At 34.0% G+C, this 19600-nt stretch overlaps 2 protein-coding genes across 2 annotated transcripts; both read right to left on the reverse strand.

Moving 5' to 3' along the window:
- Nucleotides 1-11: 11 nt before the first annotated feature.
- Nucleotides 12-6131, reverse strand: LOC132555651 (uncharacterized). The gene is made up of 10 exons (XM_060220003.1): nucleotides 4747-6131; nucleotides 4420-4479; nucleotides 4126-4178; nucleotides 3593-3737; nucleotides 3078-3276; nucleotides 2194-2609; nucleotides 1854-1968; nucleotides 1456-1588; nucleotides 862-1086; nucleotides 12-447 (listed from the first exon to the last, which is right to left on the reverse strand). Exons 1-10 carry the CDS (start codon nucleotides 5758-5760, stop codon nucleotides 336-338), a joined length of 2472 nt encoding a protein of 823 aa, XP_060075986.1. The 5' UTR covers nucleotides 5761-6131; the 3' UTR covers nucleotides 12-335.
- Nucleotides 6132-13817: 7686 nt separating this feature from the next.
- Nucleotides 13818-19405, reverse strand: LOC132555647 (cilia- and flagella-associated protein 410-like). Its single transcript, XM_060219999.1, has 6 exons — nucleotides 19314-19405; nucleotides 17745-17810; nucleotides 17126-17349; nucleotides 15515-16040; nucleotides 14595-14685; nucleotides 13818-14113 (listed from the first exon to the last, which is right to left on the reverse strand). The coding sequence occupies exons 1-6, from the start codon at nucleotides 19403-19405 to the stop codon at nucleotides 14006-14008; spliced, it is 1107 nt and encodes a 368-aa protein (XP_060075982.1). The 3' UTR covers nucleotides 13818-14005.
- Between the last annotated feature and the right edge of the window lie 195 nt (nucleotides 19406-19600).

The following is a 19600-nucleotide window of genomic DNA, read 5'->3' on the forward strand; positions in this document are numbered from 1 at the left end:
ATATCCTGCTCTGTATTAACAAAGCTCAAAAGATACAGGATTGTGCCGGGTACATTCAAAACAAAATCTTTGACAATTTACAACAAGAACAAAACTTTGACAATTTACGAGAAGAAATAATTAACAAAGTACAATTCCACTCATGTTCTGTAATATTAATAGATGACAAATAGCTGTCAATTTGTACAGTTGTATGGACTTCTTAGAAGTCAAATAGCTGTGTCCATTTGTACAGCTGTGTAGACTACAAAGAAGTCAAATAGCCTTGTCCATTTGTACAGCTGTGGATTAATACAGATGTCAAATAGCTGTGTCCATTTGTACAGCTGTGTAAACTACTTAGAAGAATGCCTCAGTTTGACATTTTTCTTTTTATTTGGTTGCCGTTTCTCAGTTGCCTTCCTTGACACAGTTTTGTTCATATTTGAATATTTCTGTGAATCATTCCTGAAAAAGAAATAGTTTTAATAGAACATGTTACAAAACTATTCAACGAAGCAACACTGTGATCATCCTTTGGCTTTTAGAATTAGAATTTACAAGCTCTTAAACGATAAAAGTTAACACAATAATATATATTAATGATGATCTTGGTATTCATGAGATAGTTTGGAGTCTTAACTATTAAACTTTCACTACCTCAGAAACAATATGTTTTTACAAGGATTTTTAACATCAGTATTTATGTAAAGAATGAATTATGTATATCCTGTTTTGGAATATTACACGAGCCTTACTTGTTGGCTGATGTTTCCCAAAAAACACCCACACAAACAAATCTTGAACTGATCCATAAGTCCCCTTGTCTGATGTGACAAATAAAATGTTATAAAATGAAATTGAATTTAATAGATAACTCACTTGTTCATGCGGATCTTGTCCCGACAGCCCATTCCGCCCTCCCAGTGAGAAGTGGTTGTCTTTGTCATAGAGTGACCACAAGATATGCATGGTTTCTCCAAAGCAAATGGCTGCTCCCGACAACAAAATCCACAGATCATCCGATTGGCTAGCAACATCTCATGTCCATCCTCCCCCTCCTCATGACACAGGTCACAAGCATAACATTTTCCACAACAGGGAAATCTGTAGGGAGAATGAAACAAAACTTTCAATAGGGAGTCTGGAGGCAAATGAATAAATGAATAAACTCTATAAACTCAAATCCAAAACAGCAAATTAGGCCAACTTTGCAAAAAAGAAAATTTAAGAAGATCATTTTAATAACTGGAATCACTATCTTTATAGACACAGTAAGTGAAACAGTTTCCATACACAATGTATCACAGACTTTGAATTATTAGAACGCTCTAAGAAAAATGGTTTTCAAAGAAAGGATACAGTGGCAACACTATTAGACACAATGATTTCAGCAATACTTCACCTTGCTGTGGGACTCCCAAATAGGTAAGGAGAACAACTATCACATAATCTACATATTTAATCTGTTTATACCTGAACCAACGGAAACTCTTCTTGTAGTGCTTGCAGGTGCCATTATCAGGAAGAGGATTGCCGAACTTGATGACGGGGTCCTGGACAATCCGTTTCACTTTCTTCACATCAACTTCATAAACTTTTGTTTTCTCTGGGGAAAAAATTCATAAGTCAATAACTAATTTCACTGTACTATACATCTATAACAAATCTGTGTGTCTGGAATGGTTTTAAGAAAAAAAAACTGATTAAAAAAAAACATTACTTATACAGTAATGTCCAAATCAGGAGACATAACACTAGACACTAAAATACTTGTATACCAGTTTTTTTATGCATTTACTTGTACTTTGTGTTGGTGAAAATATCTGCCATACTCTTTTAATCATTACTTGATAGAAAACATTACTACCCACCTGTCTCCACACCAGTAGGCAGCAGCAATGTGAACTTGGCATCTTCTGCTGCCACCCGGAGTTTCTGGTGGCATGACTTACACCATGTGTCCATTGGCTGACCAGGATACAAACTCTGTATGGACAAACATATCCATTTTATAAACCGTGCCCGATAGATTTTAATTTTTGTCTTTTCACAATTATTGAATAAGATCTTTAATTGGTGTGCTATATTCTTTTTCTTCCTCTTAATCCATCTCTTTCATCCAATACCATACAATATAACATTCAACCTTAATTCCAATGTGAATGTTAACATTCATAAAAAAATAATTTAAATCTCTTTAGATGAACTTACATCAACTTTAGTCTCCTTGTTACAATTCATGCAACCAAGTTTGTATGCAGAGTCTTGTAGGAGGAGATCAAAAGGTACACATCCTTCAAGGTCTAGATAGCCCATGACTGAGGAGTAGGGATGCATAATGGCTGGTCTGAATGTCAACAGCATTTGGGAGTGACACTTGAAGCATGGAAGCAAGTTGACCCTTCCAACAGGGGTCAAGAGGTTAGTGTTGCTCTTACAGCGGGAACACTGGACAATGATCTTAATTTGTGTGTAGGTCATTGTCGAGACTGTTTCTTTCATCACAAGGTTGCGAAGTCTGATTTCTGTTCCTTTCCTTTCAGCATTTAGGTTGGCCTCCTCAAACTTTCCTGTTACGAGGTCCATGTCTTCATCCTCATCCTCATCAGAACTATATGCCTCTGGACCTGTGAAAAATGAATGCGTTGCAAAAAATTATCTTAATTATAAACTTTATCTTAATTTTACAGTAAATTGTTGATATAAGAACCTTTTTTGTAACTATCAAACTATGTCGAGTTAATGATGCAGAATTATATAAATTGACACAGACTTATTTATAAAAGTCAAGTATGAAAAATGTAAACATAATTGGAGAATACACTGTCAGTTCCTTAAAATATCAGCTGTACTTTGGCAAGGGTGAAGAACAACAAAAGTGGCAAGTCTCTGGCAAGCCACTTTGAGCCATAATGCAACTAATATGTTAAGACAATGACCATATATTATATTTATCCTGCAACAGTGAATGGAAATCAGACCATCGAAAACTTCAACAGTTTTGTTGTTAACTCTTTAATTACCTGTCATTGATGTTATGCTGAATTTAGCCTGATAATGTATGCCAAAATAATTGCTCTGTACATGAAACATACCTTTGTATACTTCCTCCTCATCTTTCTTTCTATAAACAACAACATTTTCCATCTCTTTCCCAGAGTCACTGTCTTCCTCACTTTCTGTTGTCTCTTCCTCTTGCGATCCTCCAGAGTTCCTTTCCCTTAGGCGATCCCTCAGCACGCTGGCAGGAATAAACTCAAAGCCAGCTGCCTTTGCCATCAATTCTCTTTGAAGCTGTGTATAAAGTACAAATAAGTATAATCTTATACATTCATTTGATCTTGTGTTGATCTACATCACAGGAAACAATTTGCATGATTACTCCTTTTGCTTATGCTTTGATAATAATGTAAATTTTTTCACGTAATCTAACTCTGGAATGATATATAATCAACAATTTAAAGAAACAGTGCAATTGAAATGCAATATTATACTTTGTGGAAATTATAGCATACATAATCATATTTTAGATTCATAGCAAGTTAAGGAACAATTTGCTTGTGTTTGAAAAGTTATTATATTCAATATCTAAAGTATTGAATGTATTTACCTGTCTGAGGCCTTCTGTAACAATCTCCTCTAAATCTTTGTCCAGCCAGTGAATGAAGGGACGGAATGTTAGCTCCAGAACTCCTCTGGTCTCCAATTCAGTCTCTCTATGGTCCAACCACTCACAGATAGAAGCCTCCACATACCTGTAAACATTGTAACCAACGTCTGAGTAACTCTTTCAAAAAACATCTACAATTAGGACAGCTCCTGTCAATATTTTCCAATGTATGATATACTTAATATCAGTGATTTTTGTGACTAAAGATATATGAGTCTTGGATTCATAAATTTCCTGTTGGATCCATTGTATGTCTTAGTAGTGGACCTCATCAACATTTTGGAAAATGTGTTCTGAAAAAATCTTACAAAAATTACTGGTTCCTCAGTGTTAATTCAGTTATAAACTACAATTACAACATTTGTAGTAATACTACTTGTAATAAATGATTTTCACAGTAGTTGCTTCTGCCTGCAGGATTATATTAAAAAAGCAATTTTAATGACACAACAGTTTGACATGTGTATACGTACCTTCTCACAGTTTCAGGAAGGTCTTGGTCAGTTGGTAACTCTGTCTTAAACATCTGAAGATCAGATTCATACAGTAACATTACTTACATATCACAGTATCAAAACCATCGAATGCATGGAATTGTCTTACTTCTAACAGGTATATATTCTTAAAGACATCACTCAATAAAAATGAAACACCAACTTTGCTTTTAAATTACAAATATCCTTCACTGATTTATTAACTATAACATTAAATTTTGACAGAAAATTATTATATTGGGAAGAAACTGTTCAGTGTCTATCTTCACTTACCTTGATTGGGTAATTTTGAGGAAATTTCAGTTGAATGTCGTATACATTGACATCGAATGGCTGAAAAATAATTTACATATTTACTTAATATTGCTTCAAATCACTTCAAAACCTACCAACATTCCTCATTATTCATTACTTATAGGACTGGTCAGATATCTCATTTTCATTTATTTGGAGTATGCTTAAAGCTTGTACCACACGATGTGCAAGTTGCTGGTAGGAATACTTTATTTTTTTTTTATTCAATGTACATGGTATTCTTGCCACAGAGTTCAAATGAAATTAAGTGTGATCAAGAGTCTTGTGTATGTGTACAATACTTACCCAGTCTGGATCAGATGGTTTGAAGCTAAGACGGTAAATGTTGTCCCCATTATCAGATTCTTTAATTGTTGTCAGTTTATCTGTTGGGAATCGTTTCTTCAGCTGCTCGATTTCTGTTGCTTGAAGTTTTTTGATGACTTCCATGCCAACTTTGTCACGCTTGATTTCTCTTTTTACTGTTGTAGGGATATATGCTGGTCTGGGTGTAACATGGACTTTGGAATCTTTTGGACATGTTGATACAACCTCCTCAGAAATTTTGTGTCCACTTTCCTGTGACATTTCATTGTCCTCTGTAGTCTTGTAAGCCGATGTACCACCTAGTTTTTCATTTCCATGTGGATGATAGAACCTACACTTTGCTCCACTTCTACATCGACCAGTGATGAAATAGCGGCATGTCACTGGGGTCTTTGTTTTCCTCTCTGGCTTTGATCCATTAGGTCTGTCCACATGCGGTGTGGTTTCTGCTGCTAATTCAGGCAAAGTTTCCTTCACCTGTTTGGTACCTTTTTTCTCGCCATCTTGATCCGATCTTTTCAGATTATATCCATGACTGAATCTGCATTTAGCACCAAATCGACATTGTCCATATTTATTGAACTGAAAGCAGGGCTTTGCTCCACTTTCATTCTGACTTCCATTTCCTTCAGCATCACCTGAAGAAATTGGACTGTTTGACTCTAAAGCACGAGAAGGATTAACAACTTTGCTTTTCACTGGGCCATCTTTGTGTGTTCTTGTGAGACTTGAAGATGTAAATAACAACGCTGGAGAAACAAGCTGATCTGTGCTTCTTACTGTTTCTTCATGGCTGTGGTCCGTCGTCCGATTGGAGCAAAAGGTTGTTGACTGTGGTGGAGAGTCGACGTTCCTTCTTACTGTTTCATTTTGATTTATATTTGCTGGATTAGGAGGGGGAATAGTCACGTGAAAAAACTTACAGTTAGTCCCAAACTTACAACCGCTCTCAGTATTGAAATAATGACAATTACTTTGAGGGTTATTGAACATAATATGGTAGAACTTCCCTTGATTTGGTAAGTTTGACACTTCCTCCACGTTTCCCAACGAACTTGTCACTTTATAACCGTTCACTGGAATAGTCACAACCGAATTCGTGACCTTAATTGGACAACGGACTTTGAACAATTTGGTTATGAGTGTTCACACTAACCAACACCAACCAGGTGAACTAAAAAAAAAGGGTGAAAATAAAAGTTTCTTGTGAAAAATGTAGAGGGGATCCCTCTTCGATGTGCTGTCCAACCCAGACGTTGGGAAAGGATATCTCGGCAAATGAAAACGGCGGTATATATACCTGCGCTGGGATATTGCACAACTCTTGCCACTGAGTGGTGCAATGTAATTTTAGTCGGGTATCTCTGGTGTTTTCATATCCTTCGCAAGCAAGAGTTCCGAATTATCGACCTTGAACTTTCCCAGGCAGTCTATATAAAGAACCAACCGGTCAAATCCGGACGAGGAAATTGGGGCTCAGGAACGGGGTATTTTTTTATTAAAGCATACATGCTCAGTATAATTAGTATCGGAAATATTACACGTCAAAATTATTATATAGTTTACTTTTGATATCGTATGAGATAAATTCAATAATCTAGTAATTGTGCAGTTTCAAAATATGGATTTCCCCAAAATCAACGTTACAAACGATACACCCTTTTTATCTGTATTAAATGCCAGCTGTGAAGGTAGTTCTACATATACGCACCCATTTAAAATGCGTAATATTTCTGAAAAAAAAATCAATACATTAAAATCATTTGTTAGATATATTTTTTAGTAAACCTTGTCCTCAAACAGTTTGATTACTTTTTATGTTTAATAGCTTTAACACGAAAGATAAACTGATACACTTATATATATACATAAATATATATATATATAGTATATCAATATTATTACAAGAAATGTCTGTTGCACCTACGATTGTTTAATCTGTACCCAGTCTAAAAGTTGGATCTCATTTCATTTGATCATTGTTTCGGCTATTCATTTTCTGAAATTAGAAAATTCCTTTTAGGAAATATTTATACATTGTTAATGTTGATCTTTAAACGCCAACTTCAAAATGGTTGCTTTCCAGTCAATTTGTTTTTCATGATCATGATCAGACCAAAAATAAAAAGAGCTCATTAAGGGACCAAAGGGGACCCATATATGAAATCTTAGAAAGATTCATCAAAAGCTTCCCCGGAAATAGCAATAATAAACTTTAATTGTCAAAATTCCAGATGGCCACATGACAGGCATTTTTTTTTTTGCTGATGAATCCCAGGATCAAAAGGGAAAAACTAGGAACCAAATTCAAGTATGAGAAAGATCCATTAACAACATCTTAATCCCAAGATATGACAATAACAAACTTTCAGTCAAAGTTTCAAGACTGCCTTTATTTGAAACCCCGAGAACAATTCATACGATACTTCACAAGAATAGCAGAAACAATTCTTCCTATTCAAACTGTAAGATGCCACCTGTCAATTATTTTCTTTTTTGATCAATCCAAAATTAAAAAAGACATGTCAGCTAGAATTAAAGGATAGCTGAGTTGATCATGAAAAATCTGTTGTGATAACAAACTGTCATTTTCAAAATTAAAGATGGCAGCCTGTCTGAAATTTTTTTTCCTGGTCAACATCAAAATTATATGGGCACAACTAAGTATCAGGGGAAAACTGCAAATTGAGTTTCAGAATTATTCTTTTAGTACTTCTCAAAATACAGCGATAACAAAATTCAACTTTCGAAATCCAAGATGACTGGCTGTCTGCCATTTTGTTTCCAAAACCAACTTGGAATTATATGGGCACAACTGGAGGCCAAGGAAAGCCTATACATCAAATACCAGAAATGTCCTGCCAGTTCTTCCAGGGAAATAGGGAGATAACTAACTTTGACTGCCAAAATCCAAGATGGCTGCTTCGTGGTAATGGTGTTTTTCTGACTAGACACAGATTTGGATGGGCACGATAAGGGACTAAGGGCACACTCTTAATATATCAAATTTCGAGAAATATTCTTCCAGTATTTCTTAAGAAATAGTGATAACAAGGATAATTTTCAGGCAGATTATGTACCAATGACAAAGTCTGATTTGAACAACCAATCATTTATGATGGTGGGCTAAAGCTGGCATCTTTAAGTCCTAAAATGGCTTTAATAGGAAAAGACTCAAAATGAAAAATATACTTCAATTATATAGTGGCAAAATTTATTACATGTAGTTTTTAACCGGCTAAGTACAGAACAAATGTACAATTGGAATGATAAATCTTTATGCAACATCTTATACAAATTTAAAAATGTATACACAATATAATGTTTAGCATAAAGGAAATAATAGCATTTTATGCTTATATGCAATAGCACTATAAGAATTAACTGCTTTTACACACAAGATGATAAAAAAATTTATATATCATTCATTCAAGATATTGTGAAAATAATGATATTAAAAGCTTGTGACAAAATTTACAGAAAATGTTAACCCCAAGACTTGAGATCACCATCAATTTTCAAATACATGTACCAAATTGAATTCTATTACTTTGATACAATACAAGTATTCAAATGTCCATGCACAAAGCAATAAATTGTCCCAACAAATTAGGGCCTACACCTCTGAAAAAATGAAATCATTCTACAGCAGATTAGGACTTAAATAACAATTACTAATTGGTTTATTCTGCCTTACTTGACCAGAACTAGATCCAGAAAACTCCTATATTCTTGTTAATATTTTTTTCCAGTTTTGCCTAATTCTTTCGGTATCATGAAAATGTTAGTTACATTCCTGTATATATTGTGTGTCAATAACCGGCCCTAAAGATGATAAGTGATTGAAAATCCTGTCTTATTGATGCCCTTGTCTGTTACAAGGCATTAAAATAAAAAAAAAAAACATCTTTTTTTCCCCCTTAGCTTCATCTAAGTAGGAGAAAACTTTCAATGATTTTCCTATTTCCTGAAAGTCTGATAGTCAGGAATTCTGTTAGATGATAATCTCCATGTCAAATTATGGTACCATAAAAATTACATCCTTAAATCCCAATAAAACGATATACTAGCATCCTAAAGTCCCTATGTCAAAATATGGTAGCATATATCCTTAAGTCATCCTAAAGTCCTCATGTCATTATGTATACAGACATTGAAAGACTTTTCTTCATTCAGACAAATATTCCACTGCTACACCATGTTAACTGCCCTCTAAATTTGGTAGTATACTGATGAGAATTATATATACATGTATATATATATATCTTTTGCTTACCAGATACAAAGCATGGTAACGGCTTGTTCATTATTGCGATAACTCGTATTACGATAGAATGTAATGTTATCCTGTTAAAAATCAACAAGTTACAAAGTGGTTGTTAAATACATAAGAAGGTGTATGAAGGAACAAGTCCCTTGTTTAATATAGTAGTGTATTAACCGAGCGTAACGAGTGCAGCCTCTTGAAGCTTGCATGGGAGATGGGGGCACTGAGAAGTTTGGAGTTGCAGGTTTTAGTGGAAGCAGGATCATACCCAAAAAAAGATTTTATATATCATATATTTCTATATCTTTACATTTGAAGAGATTTCTGGACTTGTATAGTCAAACAGATTCTGTCATATATCCATTACAAAAAATAGGTTTTGTACACAAATATGATATCAGTTGAGCTGGGGTTACAGGTGGATTGTGAAGTGTAAGCTAGCTATTGCACGTACAGACATAATTGAGGCACTTCTGTCGTGATTGCTGGCAACATGTAGGATCAACCTGCTGCCTACCAAATGAAAATACATATTTCTTTTGTAAAAATGAACAGTATTTCATGCTAAATCTCAGCTTTAAAACACAAAGCAATACAAAATTTCATAAGAAGACTATTCACAGTTGAGGACATCTTGTACAGTTTTAAAATTAAAACTACTGTAAAATCATTCATTTTAGAGGGGATTTTATTTTGGTTAAATTCTTGGTTACTGTTCGTCCACAAATTAAATCTTCATGAAATGAAAAACAGATAAAAATTGACATATGTGATAGTGCTGGACCAGTGGATTTTGTGAACAAGATTTATCCATGAAATCTAGTGCCAACGAAAATGCATTTTTTTTTTTATAAAACAATGAAATTTGAGTTGAATGAAAATTTAAAAGTAATACACTGTACGTAGAATCAGATGACTATATCCATGTAGGTTGATTTCCAAACTGATTTGTAAGATCAGTGGAATATCTCATCATGACAAAGTAATTTTATGTTACAAAGGGTGTTCAACAAGAGGCCAATGGTTATCTGACTACAAAACTTTCAGCAGGGAGAAGGGTAATTTTTTCTACTTTGAATGAAATCTTACTAAGAAGCTGTTTTCCATGATGCAGATAGTAGTTTTGGTGAGGAGTAGGTAACTGTAACAAGTGCTACCTATTTTTCGACTGTAAAGCTGGAGCTCAATCCCACTGGTGAAACATGAGAAGAAGTCTGAAATAGGTGTTGCACAGGAAAACCATGATTGTGCTAGCATGTTAAAATATGGCCTCCCTGACTGCTGTGTCGAAGTTTTGACAGGTAAAAAAATAATAACATTTTGTTGGCTACCTTTCCTTCCCATTCCTACCAGTTCTTAGCTCAATGGTACCAGTGGTACTGGGAAAGAAGTTTAAAACATGTTTTTCAAGATGGCAGCCATAGTGGCCATCTTGGATTTCAGACATACCAAAAAAATTACAACACATGGCTAGGAGCATCTCAGGATCATTTCATGCAAGTTTGAGCTCAATCCCGCTGGTGGAACTTGAGAAGAAGTTCAAAATGTCAAAAGTTTACGCATGACGAATGGCAGACAGCACACAGCACACAGTCACGGCGGATGACGTTGGATGAAGCATGACGGTTCTAAGTAATTATGACCCTTTGGGTCAGATGACCTAACAAAAGTATATATCAATGCTGTGGAGGACCTGGAATGTTTTGGCTGTAAATAAATATTGCTGAGTTGACACAAAACAGTTCACTTTACATAAAAGTACATTTTTAAGATTATCATTGTAAGGCCGTTGGATGAATGCAATACACACATATAACACTCACTTTACCATCAGCAGCATGTGGTAGTGTGTTGAGCATTTTCTCAGAGATAACAACAAAATTGGAGTATCCTAACTACATGTACATGTATGCATAGTGATGATGATTTATATTCCGTAAAAGGTCTTCAAGTATTGACTAAAAGATGAAAGATCTCATTCAGAACTGATGGTACAATGGGCCAACACAAGTTTTCACTGCCTGAAAACAAATATGGTGCTAAGCCTGCCAATTTTGTTTGTTTTTGCTTAGCTTCACAAAGTGATTGAACTTTATATCTAAACACCAAATTGGGTCAATTACATCTACAAAGCAAATAGGTGAAGTATATGTTAATGATGACTAAAATTGTCTTTATAATATACATTTGTATGATGATATACCCGGTACAGATGATGAAGTTATGTACCAATAAAGCCCACATATCAAAAATAACCATGAATTACAATCCACTGTACATTCAATGTTAAAGATAATATATCACATTTCACATAAATGGAAAATCATAAAAACAAAAACTTAAAAAAAAAGAAGAAACTAAAAATTGTGCAACGGTGGGAATAATATATCACATTTTGCAGAATAATGAAAATGGACGGAAATAAACTAAGGCTTGTATTTGAGGCAAATCAGACTAAAGATGTGACTTACAGACTATATAAAACCTTAAGTTGTAGATTCAAGACAACAATTGTTTCAGTTCATCAACTAAGTCGTCTAAGTAATGACTTGCAACCAGTTTGTTTTCATTTATCTAAGTTGAAACAGTCCACTGGCAATGTCAATGTGATACTGTAAATGTACATAGTTTAGTGTTAATCTTTTTCAGTATTTATCACACAGAGATAATTGTGCTAAAATATTATTCATCTTATTGCAGTTTCTGTACATTGCTTACATATGTATAGCAATTATCACCGATTGTGCCAAAATTTAGTACATTTATACACTAAACACTGATGGTGGACCTATGTAACATGTGGAGCACAAATTAAACCAGTTTGACACTGTGTAAAATGATACAGTAAAGTATTCATTTTGTTGTTGAAAAACTTCTGACTACCTTGTACCATTTTTGAGTCAAAATTTATATTTTGGACAAGCACAATTGGATCCCTCTAGTTGTTTTCTTTTGATAATTCTTGTCAGATTCAAATTGATAGATGAAAGCAACCTGGTTCTTAATTCATTATCTCTGAATACAAAATTATTGTTATTGTAGACAATAACCAGTATTATACAATGGACAAGAGATGTTATACTTTTCATAATAATTAACAGTATATTTACAGGTAATTCAATATTTCTATTTCTTTCACTTTACACCAGTGATACTTCAGCCTGATAATATTTCATAAACACAGTAAGCAGAATAAACTGAAAATATGACATGCTGACTCTTAATGATATCATATATGACACTACTTTAGTACAAATTGTATCAAGTACAGAATCCACAACTGTATGTTTTGATGCCATCCTAATTTGTGTGAACAGGGTTAAACTATTGTATACTGAAAAATCTTACTTCCAAAAGTGCACTTACAACACGGAGTGACTATCAATTTAGAAATAGACAATAACTTCTGATACAGAAATAGATTTCAGAATACTTCTACCACAATCAGTGAGCATACTCAACTACCAAGGCATCAATTAATCACTCATACTATTGTTTAAACATTTAAGTTGTACCACATGAGGAATAACACTTTAAAATGTTTTGATTGGCAGACAGAATGAACTTCCACCCAAAGGGCACTTCATGCACACATGGAAATTAGAACATGTAATGAGTAGTTCACAAATGTTTTTTTAATAATTTGAATCAATAATTTGATTGTGGTAGAAACTGGTAACACAAACTCATGATTGTTATAATAAGCATTTCTTTCACTCTTGTAAGATAATATTCATAAGTTACAAAAATACTGGCTTAAGCTTGTGTTCTTTTCTGACTTTTGAAATATAAGAACTTGAGTGAAAGAAATATAATATTCCACAACCACCCTTTGTGTAGCCTCTATGTAAACAATATTTAGAATACATAAGATATTTTTTCAATACACAATTTTGGCAATACACAAATATCTTGCGTCTTTTTAACAAACATGTTGGTTGAGTGTGTATCTCACACATCAATGAATAAGTAATGAAAATATCTTTCCAGGAAATATAATGTTTTAAGATCTTTTAAAAATTGCTATGGATAAAGTTTGTAACAAATGAAAAAAAAAACCCATGTACAATATCCAAATGAGTCAATGACAAAAAGACATGTCACTCTGACGTTCTAAAATACCTACTAAGGCAGTCAATTTTTTATATGGCAAGAAACATTTAAACAAAAACAAAGTCCTACAGAAACATTTCTGCAGTTAGCACAATTTCTGACAAGAGTAAAATGTTAGATACAGTAATTTATGAAAAACTTCCCATCAAGTCAGCCATCTTAGAAGTCTGTTTCATACACATGTTATTCATAACTTCAGAATATTAATTTTGATAGTCCTAGTTTTTTTTCTATAAACAATAATTTTTTATGATAATTGTGATCTATTTTCACAAATACATTTTGATTCCTGAAATGATTTATTTTTCTAAGATAAAAAAAAATCTAAACCTAAAGTCTGAACAGGTCATCCGATTCCATCCCCTTACACACCATGACATGTTTATAATATCTTTTAATAAATCCTTGAAACTGGCAAAACCAAATTGAAAAAAAAAAAACAAAATTAATATTCCTAAGACAAAAATAATTCACATAACTACCTTCTGAGATGGCTAACTAGAAAAGCAGTTATTGGTGGATCAACTGTATTTTATTTTTCACTTCTGTTATAACTACTGTACAGACACCTATATATCATTCCATGCATTCAATAAATATACAAACCTAAATATAATGTCCTCCTCATCGACCCCAAATATTCAAGAGAAAAATTGGAAAATCTGTGATGTCAAAATATAATATATAATTTCCTGAAGTTTGAGCTGATTTTGATGTACAAGTTGATTATATTTTCTCTGGTTTAAAGAGAAAAAAATACCAAAACATCTGTAGCATAATGCTCCATCTATACATGAGTTTAGCATCTCAATATGGTCAAAATTTGCTGTGTACCCCTTTGTAAACTAATATGACTGATCACGAAGGTGGGTGGAGTTTCCGCTGTATAGTATATTGTACTGTCTCCAGACTGTCGTCATCCAACTCTCTTATCAGTATCATCACTGCTTGTAATATATGGGCATTCTATAACATAAATCAAAGTACTGAATTTAAATAACAAGAGCAAAGGTCAAACTAAAAAATAACTTTGATTTTACAAACAATTTCACAACTGATACAGGGAATGGAAATGTAGTTATATTATCATTGTACTGTATCACTGCAATAAGCTCAGGAGGCCAACACATAACCTCTGACCCGAAGTCAGGGGGTGGGCTTATTGCTAGGCATGGGTTTACTCACTTTACTGCTGGATAAATGCTGTACCTTATGAGCTGCAGTGTAGACATGACCACTTTTTTCTATAATCATAATAATCCTGGAGCCTCTTCATTCATGAGGACAAACTGTTTAGTTCGCACTTTAAAAGTCACATTTTTGGGCTTAAATCACATTCACTATCCAGCAAGGGATCGAAATGAAAAGTTGTATTTCAATAATCTACCAATGAAGTATATGGAGACAATAGTACTGAGTATTAAGAACTGACATGACAATGTCTTACCCGTGACGTCATTGCACTTGCTGGAACAGGCCTTGTGGATGTGATCTTCTCAAATGGTAGTGGCTTTAATCCAACCTCTTGTCTAATTTTGCTGAAATGTTAAAAGTGAAGTGTAAAACAAAAGTTGCCCAAAAGAGACATCTTCAGTGATTCTGAACTAAAAACAATGGTCTAATAAGATAGAGATCTACATCTAATACATTTAAAACTGAAATCACTGAATACATACTGGATACTGTTTCATTTCTCATAGAATTTTGGGACTAGTAACATGCAGTAACACTTTCATTGGTCAAGCTTCAACAATTGTAGGTATAAAAAAAATATGTATTCTGTTATTCTGATGGTGACTCTCACATCAAATCTAATTTGAATTGCTTCATTGCTCCAAGAGAGAAAAGAGACTAAATTTGTTTAAATTTGTGAAGAAACCATGATTATGAACACTGGTACAATATCACAGGTCAGGAACCAGAAAATGTCTGTAAATCAACAATGTCTCCACACTTGTGTTCCTTAGCTGTTTGACAAATTATGCAGAAATAGTAACAAAGCATTGAACCATAAACCCATTTGAGATATTCTCATTATATTGTAATACCTTGGTGTAAAGTTGTATCAAAATCCCCAGACAAACAAAGTTACTAAAATGATGTTACTGAATTTGTTGATAATTTCCTATAAATAGTAAGTGACTTTGATTATCATAGTTACCGTTTTGTACAATTTATCAAAATGCATTAAAAGAATGAACTTTAAGATTGAATTTTGAATTGGAAGGATGGATGGGATGGGACTGGACTATCTTCGGTGCCTAGGTGAAAATAGCACCATCCTTTATTCAAGCGATAGTGAGATTTTCACCTGGGGTTGAGGATGAATTAGGGACAGGATATATGTGAAACACAAGTAAAACTCACTTTGTTTCTTCCCATGTTAGTGTAACAGGATCCAGCACAGCACTTTTATGAGGTTTGAAATCTTTGTCCTTGACATTGGAACTCTCCTCTGTAACCTTAACCTCTGTCATAGATTCATCAGAACTTTTCTCATCCTCTCTAACATTATTCTGACTAAAGTGACTGGATTCAGGCTCTTTGTCATCAAGAGAGATTAATGAGTCTTGTCCTTGGGCTTCTGTGTTAGTTGCCTCTAAGCCTGTAGCCTCTTCACCAGTGGCCTCTCTACCAGTGGCCTCTAAACCTGTAGCCTCTTCACCAGTGGCCTCTCTACCAGTGGCCTCTAAACCTGTAGCCTCTTCACCAGTAGCCTCTCTACCAGTGGCTTCTAAACCTGTAGCCTCTTTACCAGTGGCCTCTCTACCAGTGGCTTCTAAACCTGTAGCCTCTTCACCAGTGGAAACTAAACCAGTGACTTCAGGGTCCCTGGTGTCATTTGTCAGCAGTTTAGTATCAGCAAATTCAGCTTTTTCACTCTCTGTTACGACTGAAATAATTACATAAGTCATTGAGTTCTGAATTTTGTCTTTGGACATGTATGATAATACACGTAGAAATTATTTCAATTCAGACAAAAATCAACAGTAATAAATTACATTGATTTCTTATTGTATAGTGTTCATCAATTCTTAAAACTCTATTCAATCCTACTGAACATTTCTTTATTTTGTTTTTTAAGATTTATATACATTATTGTATGTTAAAAACCTGCAATTATAATGTAACACGAGATATTCCATATTTCAAGTAAGAACATTACAAACATACCATATTTAACTTTCCATAAGCCCTTTGTCTATCAACAAGTCTATATCTACTGCTGTTCAGCACAATCACCAACAAATTGCATTGTTCTGTAACAAGCTCACCTCATGACACAACAGAAATTGTGTGTAAGAGTTCTTGCAGGATGAACACAATACATGGAAGTGAAATACTAATACACATGCAGGGATTAATCTAGACAAATATTACTATTGGATAAAGGTAGTACACTATATTCCCCACATGTTATGTTTCCCTCTCTCCCATCAAGAGAATATACTGTAAACATGGGGAAATAACACCTCCAAATAGGGAAATTTTCCAATAAAACAGAGCCAATTAGTTTAACCAAACATATTTCCAAATCATGCAGTCATGAAAAGGGATTATCAATCAAACCTCATCATAGTATTTTTATCCTATCCCTCCTTTGAATTCTGACCAAAACAGCTGGTTGAACTTTTTCCATTTCTTAAAATAGGCCAAGAACTCACCTTTTCTACAATGGGTAGTATTTCTCAAACTCTAGATCTTAGCATCAAGTTTCAAGGATACTGATTTTCTATATCAATATGTGATTTTATTTATAGTACTGCAGACCCATGTACTGACCTGATGACCTGGACATGACAATGGCAGAACCATAAATATTAAGAGATACAATGTACATCTATAGTTTTACAACAAAGAAAAACTGTTTTCGAATGTATTTCTTTGAGAGAATATGGTTTTTTAAGTGGATAAAACTTGTATTCATGTAATGTAAACTCAATCATTTAACTCACAAGTATGCTGTGGCAGACTTACCAATGTTGTCCAGCTTTTGTAGGGTTGGCAGTGTTTTTAGTACAATTGATCTGTAGTTTTCAGTGTCTGCACATGGGTTGTCGGCAAGCCACAGATTCCGTAATCGTGGCAATGTGGCAAGATGATTGATTTCTGAGAGGTCTTTAATCTTATTTTTTCTTATGTAAAGTTCTTGTAAATTTGGACAGTAAGAAAAATCTTCTAATGTTGTTATGCTATTGACACTGAAAAAAATAGAGCATTTTATTAACTTGTGTCATGCCACAAATGAAATTTTAGAATGTTCCATAAGTATTACATGGAAAATAGGCATAATGAAAAAGAACTGTCAAAATCCATTGTGACTACTTGTGGCCTTTTTTCATCTCCTCTATCATTTCAAAAACTGAATACTCACAATATGCCAATTTAAAAACAGCACTAACAAATTGCTACTATCAAAATCCAATATGGCCAGATGATGGCCTTTTAGTTTTTCCAAAAAGTTTACATTCAACATGTACAACTTGGAACATTATTTAATACCTAGCTACTTTTTTTAATGGAAAAGATTTAATAAGGAGAGTCTATTAAAGGCTCTTAATGATTTGCCCTTTTAATTGCATTTTTGTATAATTACCTGAGACTGCAGACTTCTAGGTTAGGCATTCTGCGAACCACACTGACATTTTCTATATCAGAGCCCCTGGGAAATAGACAAAATACTACATGATAAATGTTTTGTTCTATTTTATAAAATGTTCATGCAACATATAAGACTGAATAATTTTTGTAACCCAGGGTTTATATTGTGGATTATTTGTGTTCAAAGATTTTGAGGCAGTTGATGAAGCAGTCAATATTTTGGTGAATTGTGTTAGAATGATCTAATTAACATTGATGCTATGTTGTACAATTGTAGTATCTCAAGTGAAATGACTTCCTTGGGGTTCAGGTGGGGTCAACTGGGGTAGGGTGGAATGGGGTAAGGTGTGTGTGTGTGGAGTAGAGGGTGTAATGAACATGTGTGGGGTAGGTAGTAAAGTGTGGGTGGTAAGTGTCAAGTGGATAGTGGGCAGTTAGATGGAGGGTTATTAGGTTTCATATGAATATGTGTAGAATAGTGTGTAAGCAGACATCTGGTATGGGGAGGACATGTGTAGGGTGCAAAGATGTCTCACAAACATAAGATAAGTTTATTTCCATTCTGAACTTGCGTATATGTAAGTTCTCTATACCAGGCTCAAAAATACATATAAAGTATTACAATTTTAAATACATATAAAATATTATGCATTATTTCTTGGGTTACATTGTTAGTTTAAGTATTACCATAACTTAGTGATTTCAGTCCTGCATTAAAAAATCAGTTCTTGGTTTTTCCAGTATTGGTCTAACTCATTTTTATACTTATTAATATTTTTTGCAGAATTAGCTTGTTCTAGTAATTCATTCCAAATCTCAATACCAATCTATTTGAAAAAAAGTCTTAGTAGTGTAGAATCATGCTTTAGAGAAATTGTTTTAGATTTTACTTGATAGCTTTGTCATTGAGTGGTGTCATCCCATAATATGGCTGAATAACAGCATTCCTGGTTATACATTTGTATATTCCATAATTTTATAAAGTTCTGTCATTCATGCTCTAACTTTCTTGAAGGCTTAGTTTTTTAATCTCTGGCTGTTGTCAAGGTATCACATGCCAATGAGATATATAGTTGCCCTTCTTATACTCTCTCTATTTTGTCAATATGCTTTCTGATTTGGTGCCCACAAAGGACTAGTGTAATCCAAGTGTTAGCATATTAGACATTGATGTAACGGAATAAAACATTTTTGGCCCATAAACTGGAATGTTCTTCTTATAAGACCAAAAATAGAGTTCGCTTTCTTTAGTTTTTCGCTTATGTGATTGTCGAATGATAATGGATGTGTATGAGAGTGGGTGGGGGTCAACAGATACATGTGGGAGTGGTAAGTGCAACGGACATGTGCTGTTACAAGCATTGATGTCAAATTCAGTGTTTTTATATGCACCATATGTGCTGTGTGAAACATTGATATTATCTATATAATATATGACTCCGATAATTGTTTTATATTTCTGTCATTTCACATAACACGTACGATGCTTGTGGTGTTATCACATTCCGTTGGTCAAGATTGAGTCATTCGACACTCTCATTTAAAAACGAATATATATATTTACCAAAAATTCAGTTTCTTGACACTTTCAAGATCAGAAGCTCTAGTCCTTGCCAGAACGAGTGCGTCTGTTAGCTTTTCTTCCTGATATTCCATGATTGGTTTGTTCAATCCGAAAACTACAAAACTAAAACCAAACGCACGGCAATGTTTTGACCGGAAGTTATAAACAGAAACTACAAACTTCGGAAATATTATAGCCATGTTTAATTATATTGATTAATGACAAAGTGTGAATACTAATTTGAATATTTAAGAATTCTTCGTTAACACTGAAGTTCTTAGATATCA

The sequence above is a fragment of the Ylistrum balloti genome, unplaced genomic scaffold (assembly GCF_031769215.1).
Source record: "Ylistrum balloti isolate Yb309-2 unplaced genomic scaffold, AGI_CSIRO_Ybal_v1 Utg370508, whole genome shotgun sequence".
NCBI lineage: Eukaryota > Metazoa > Mollusca > Bivalvia > Pectinida > Pectinidae > Ylistrum > Ylistrum balloti.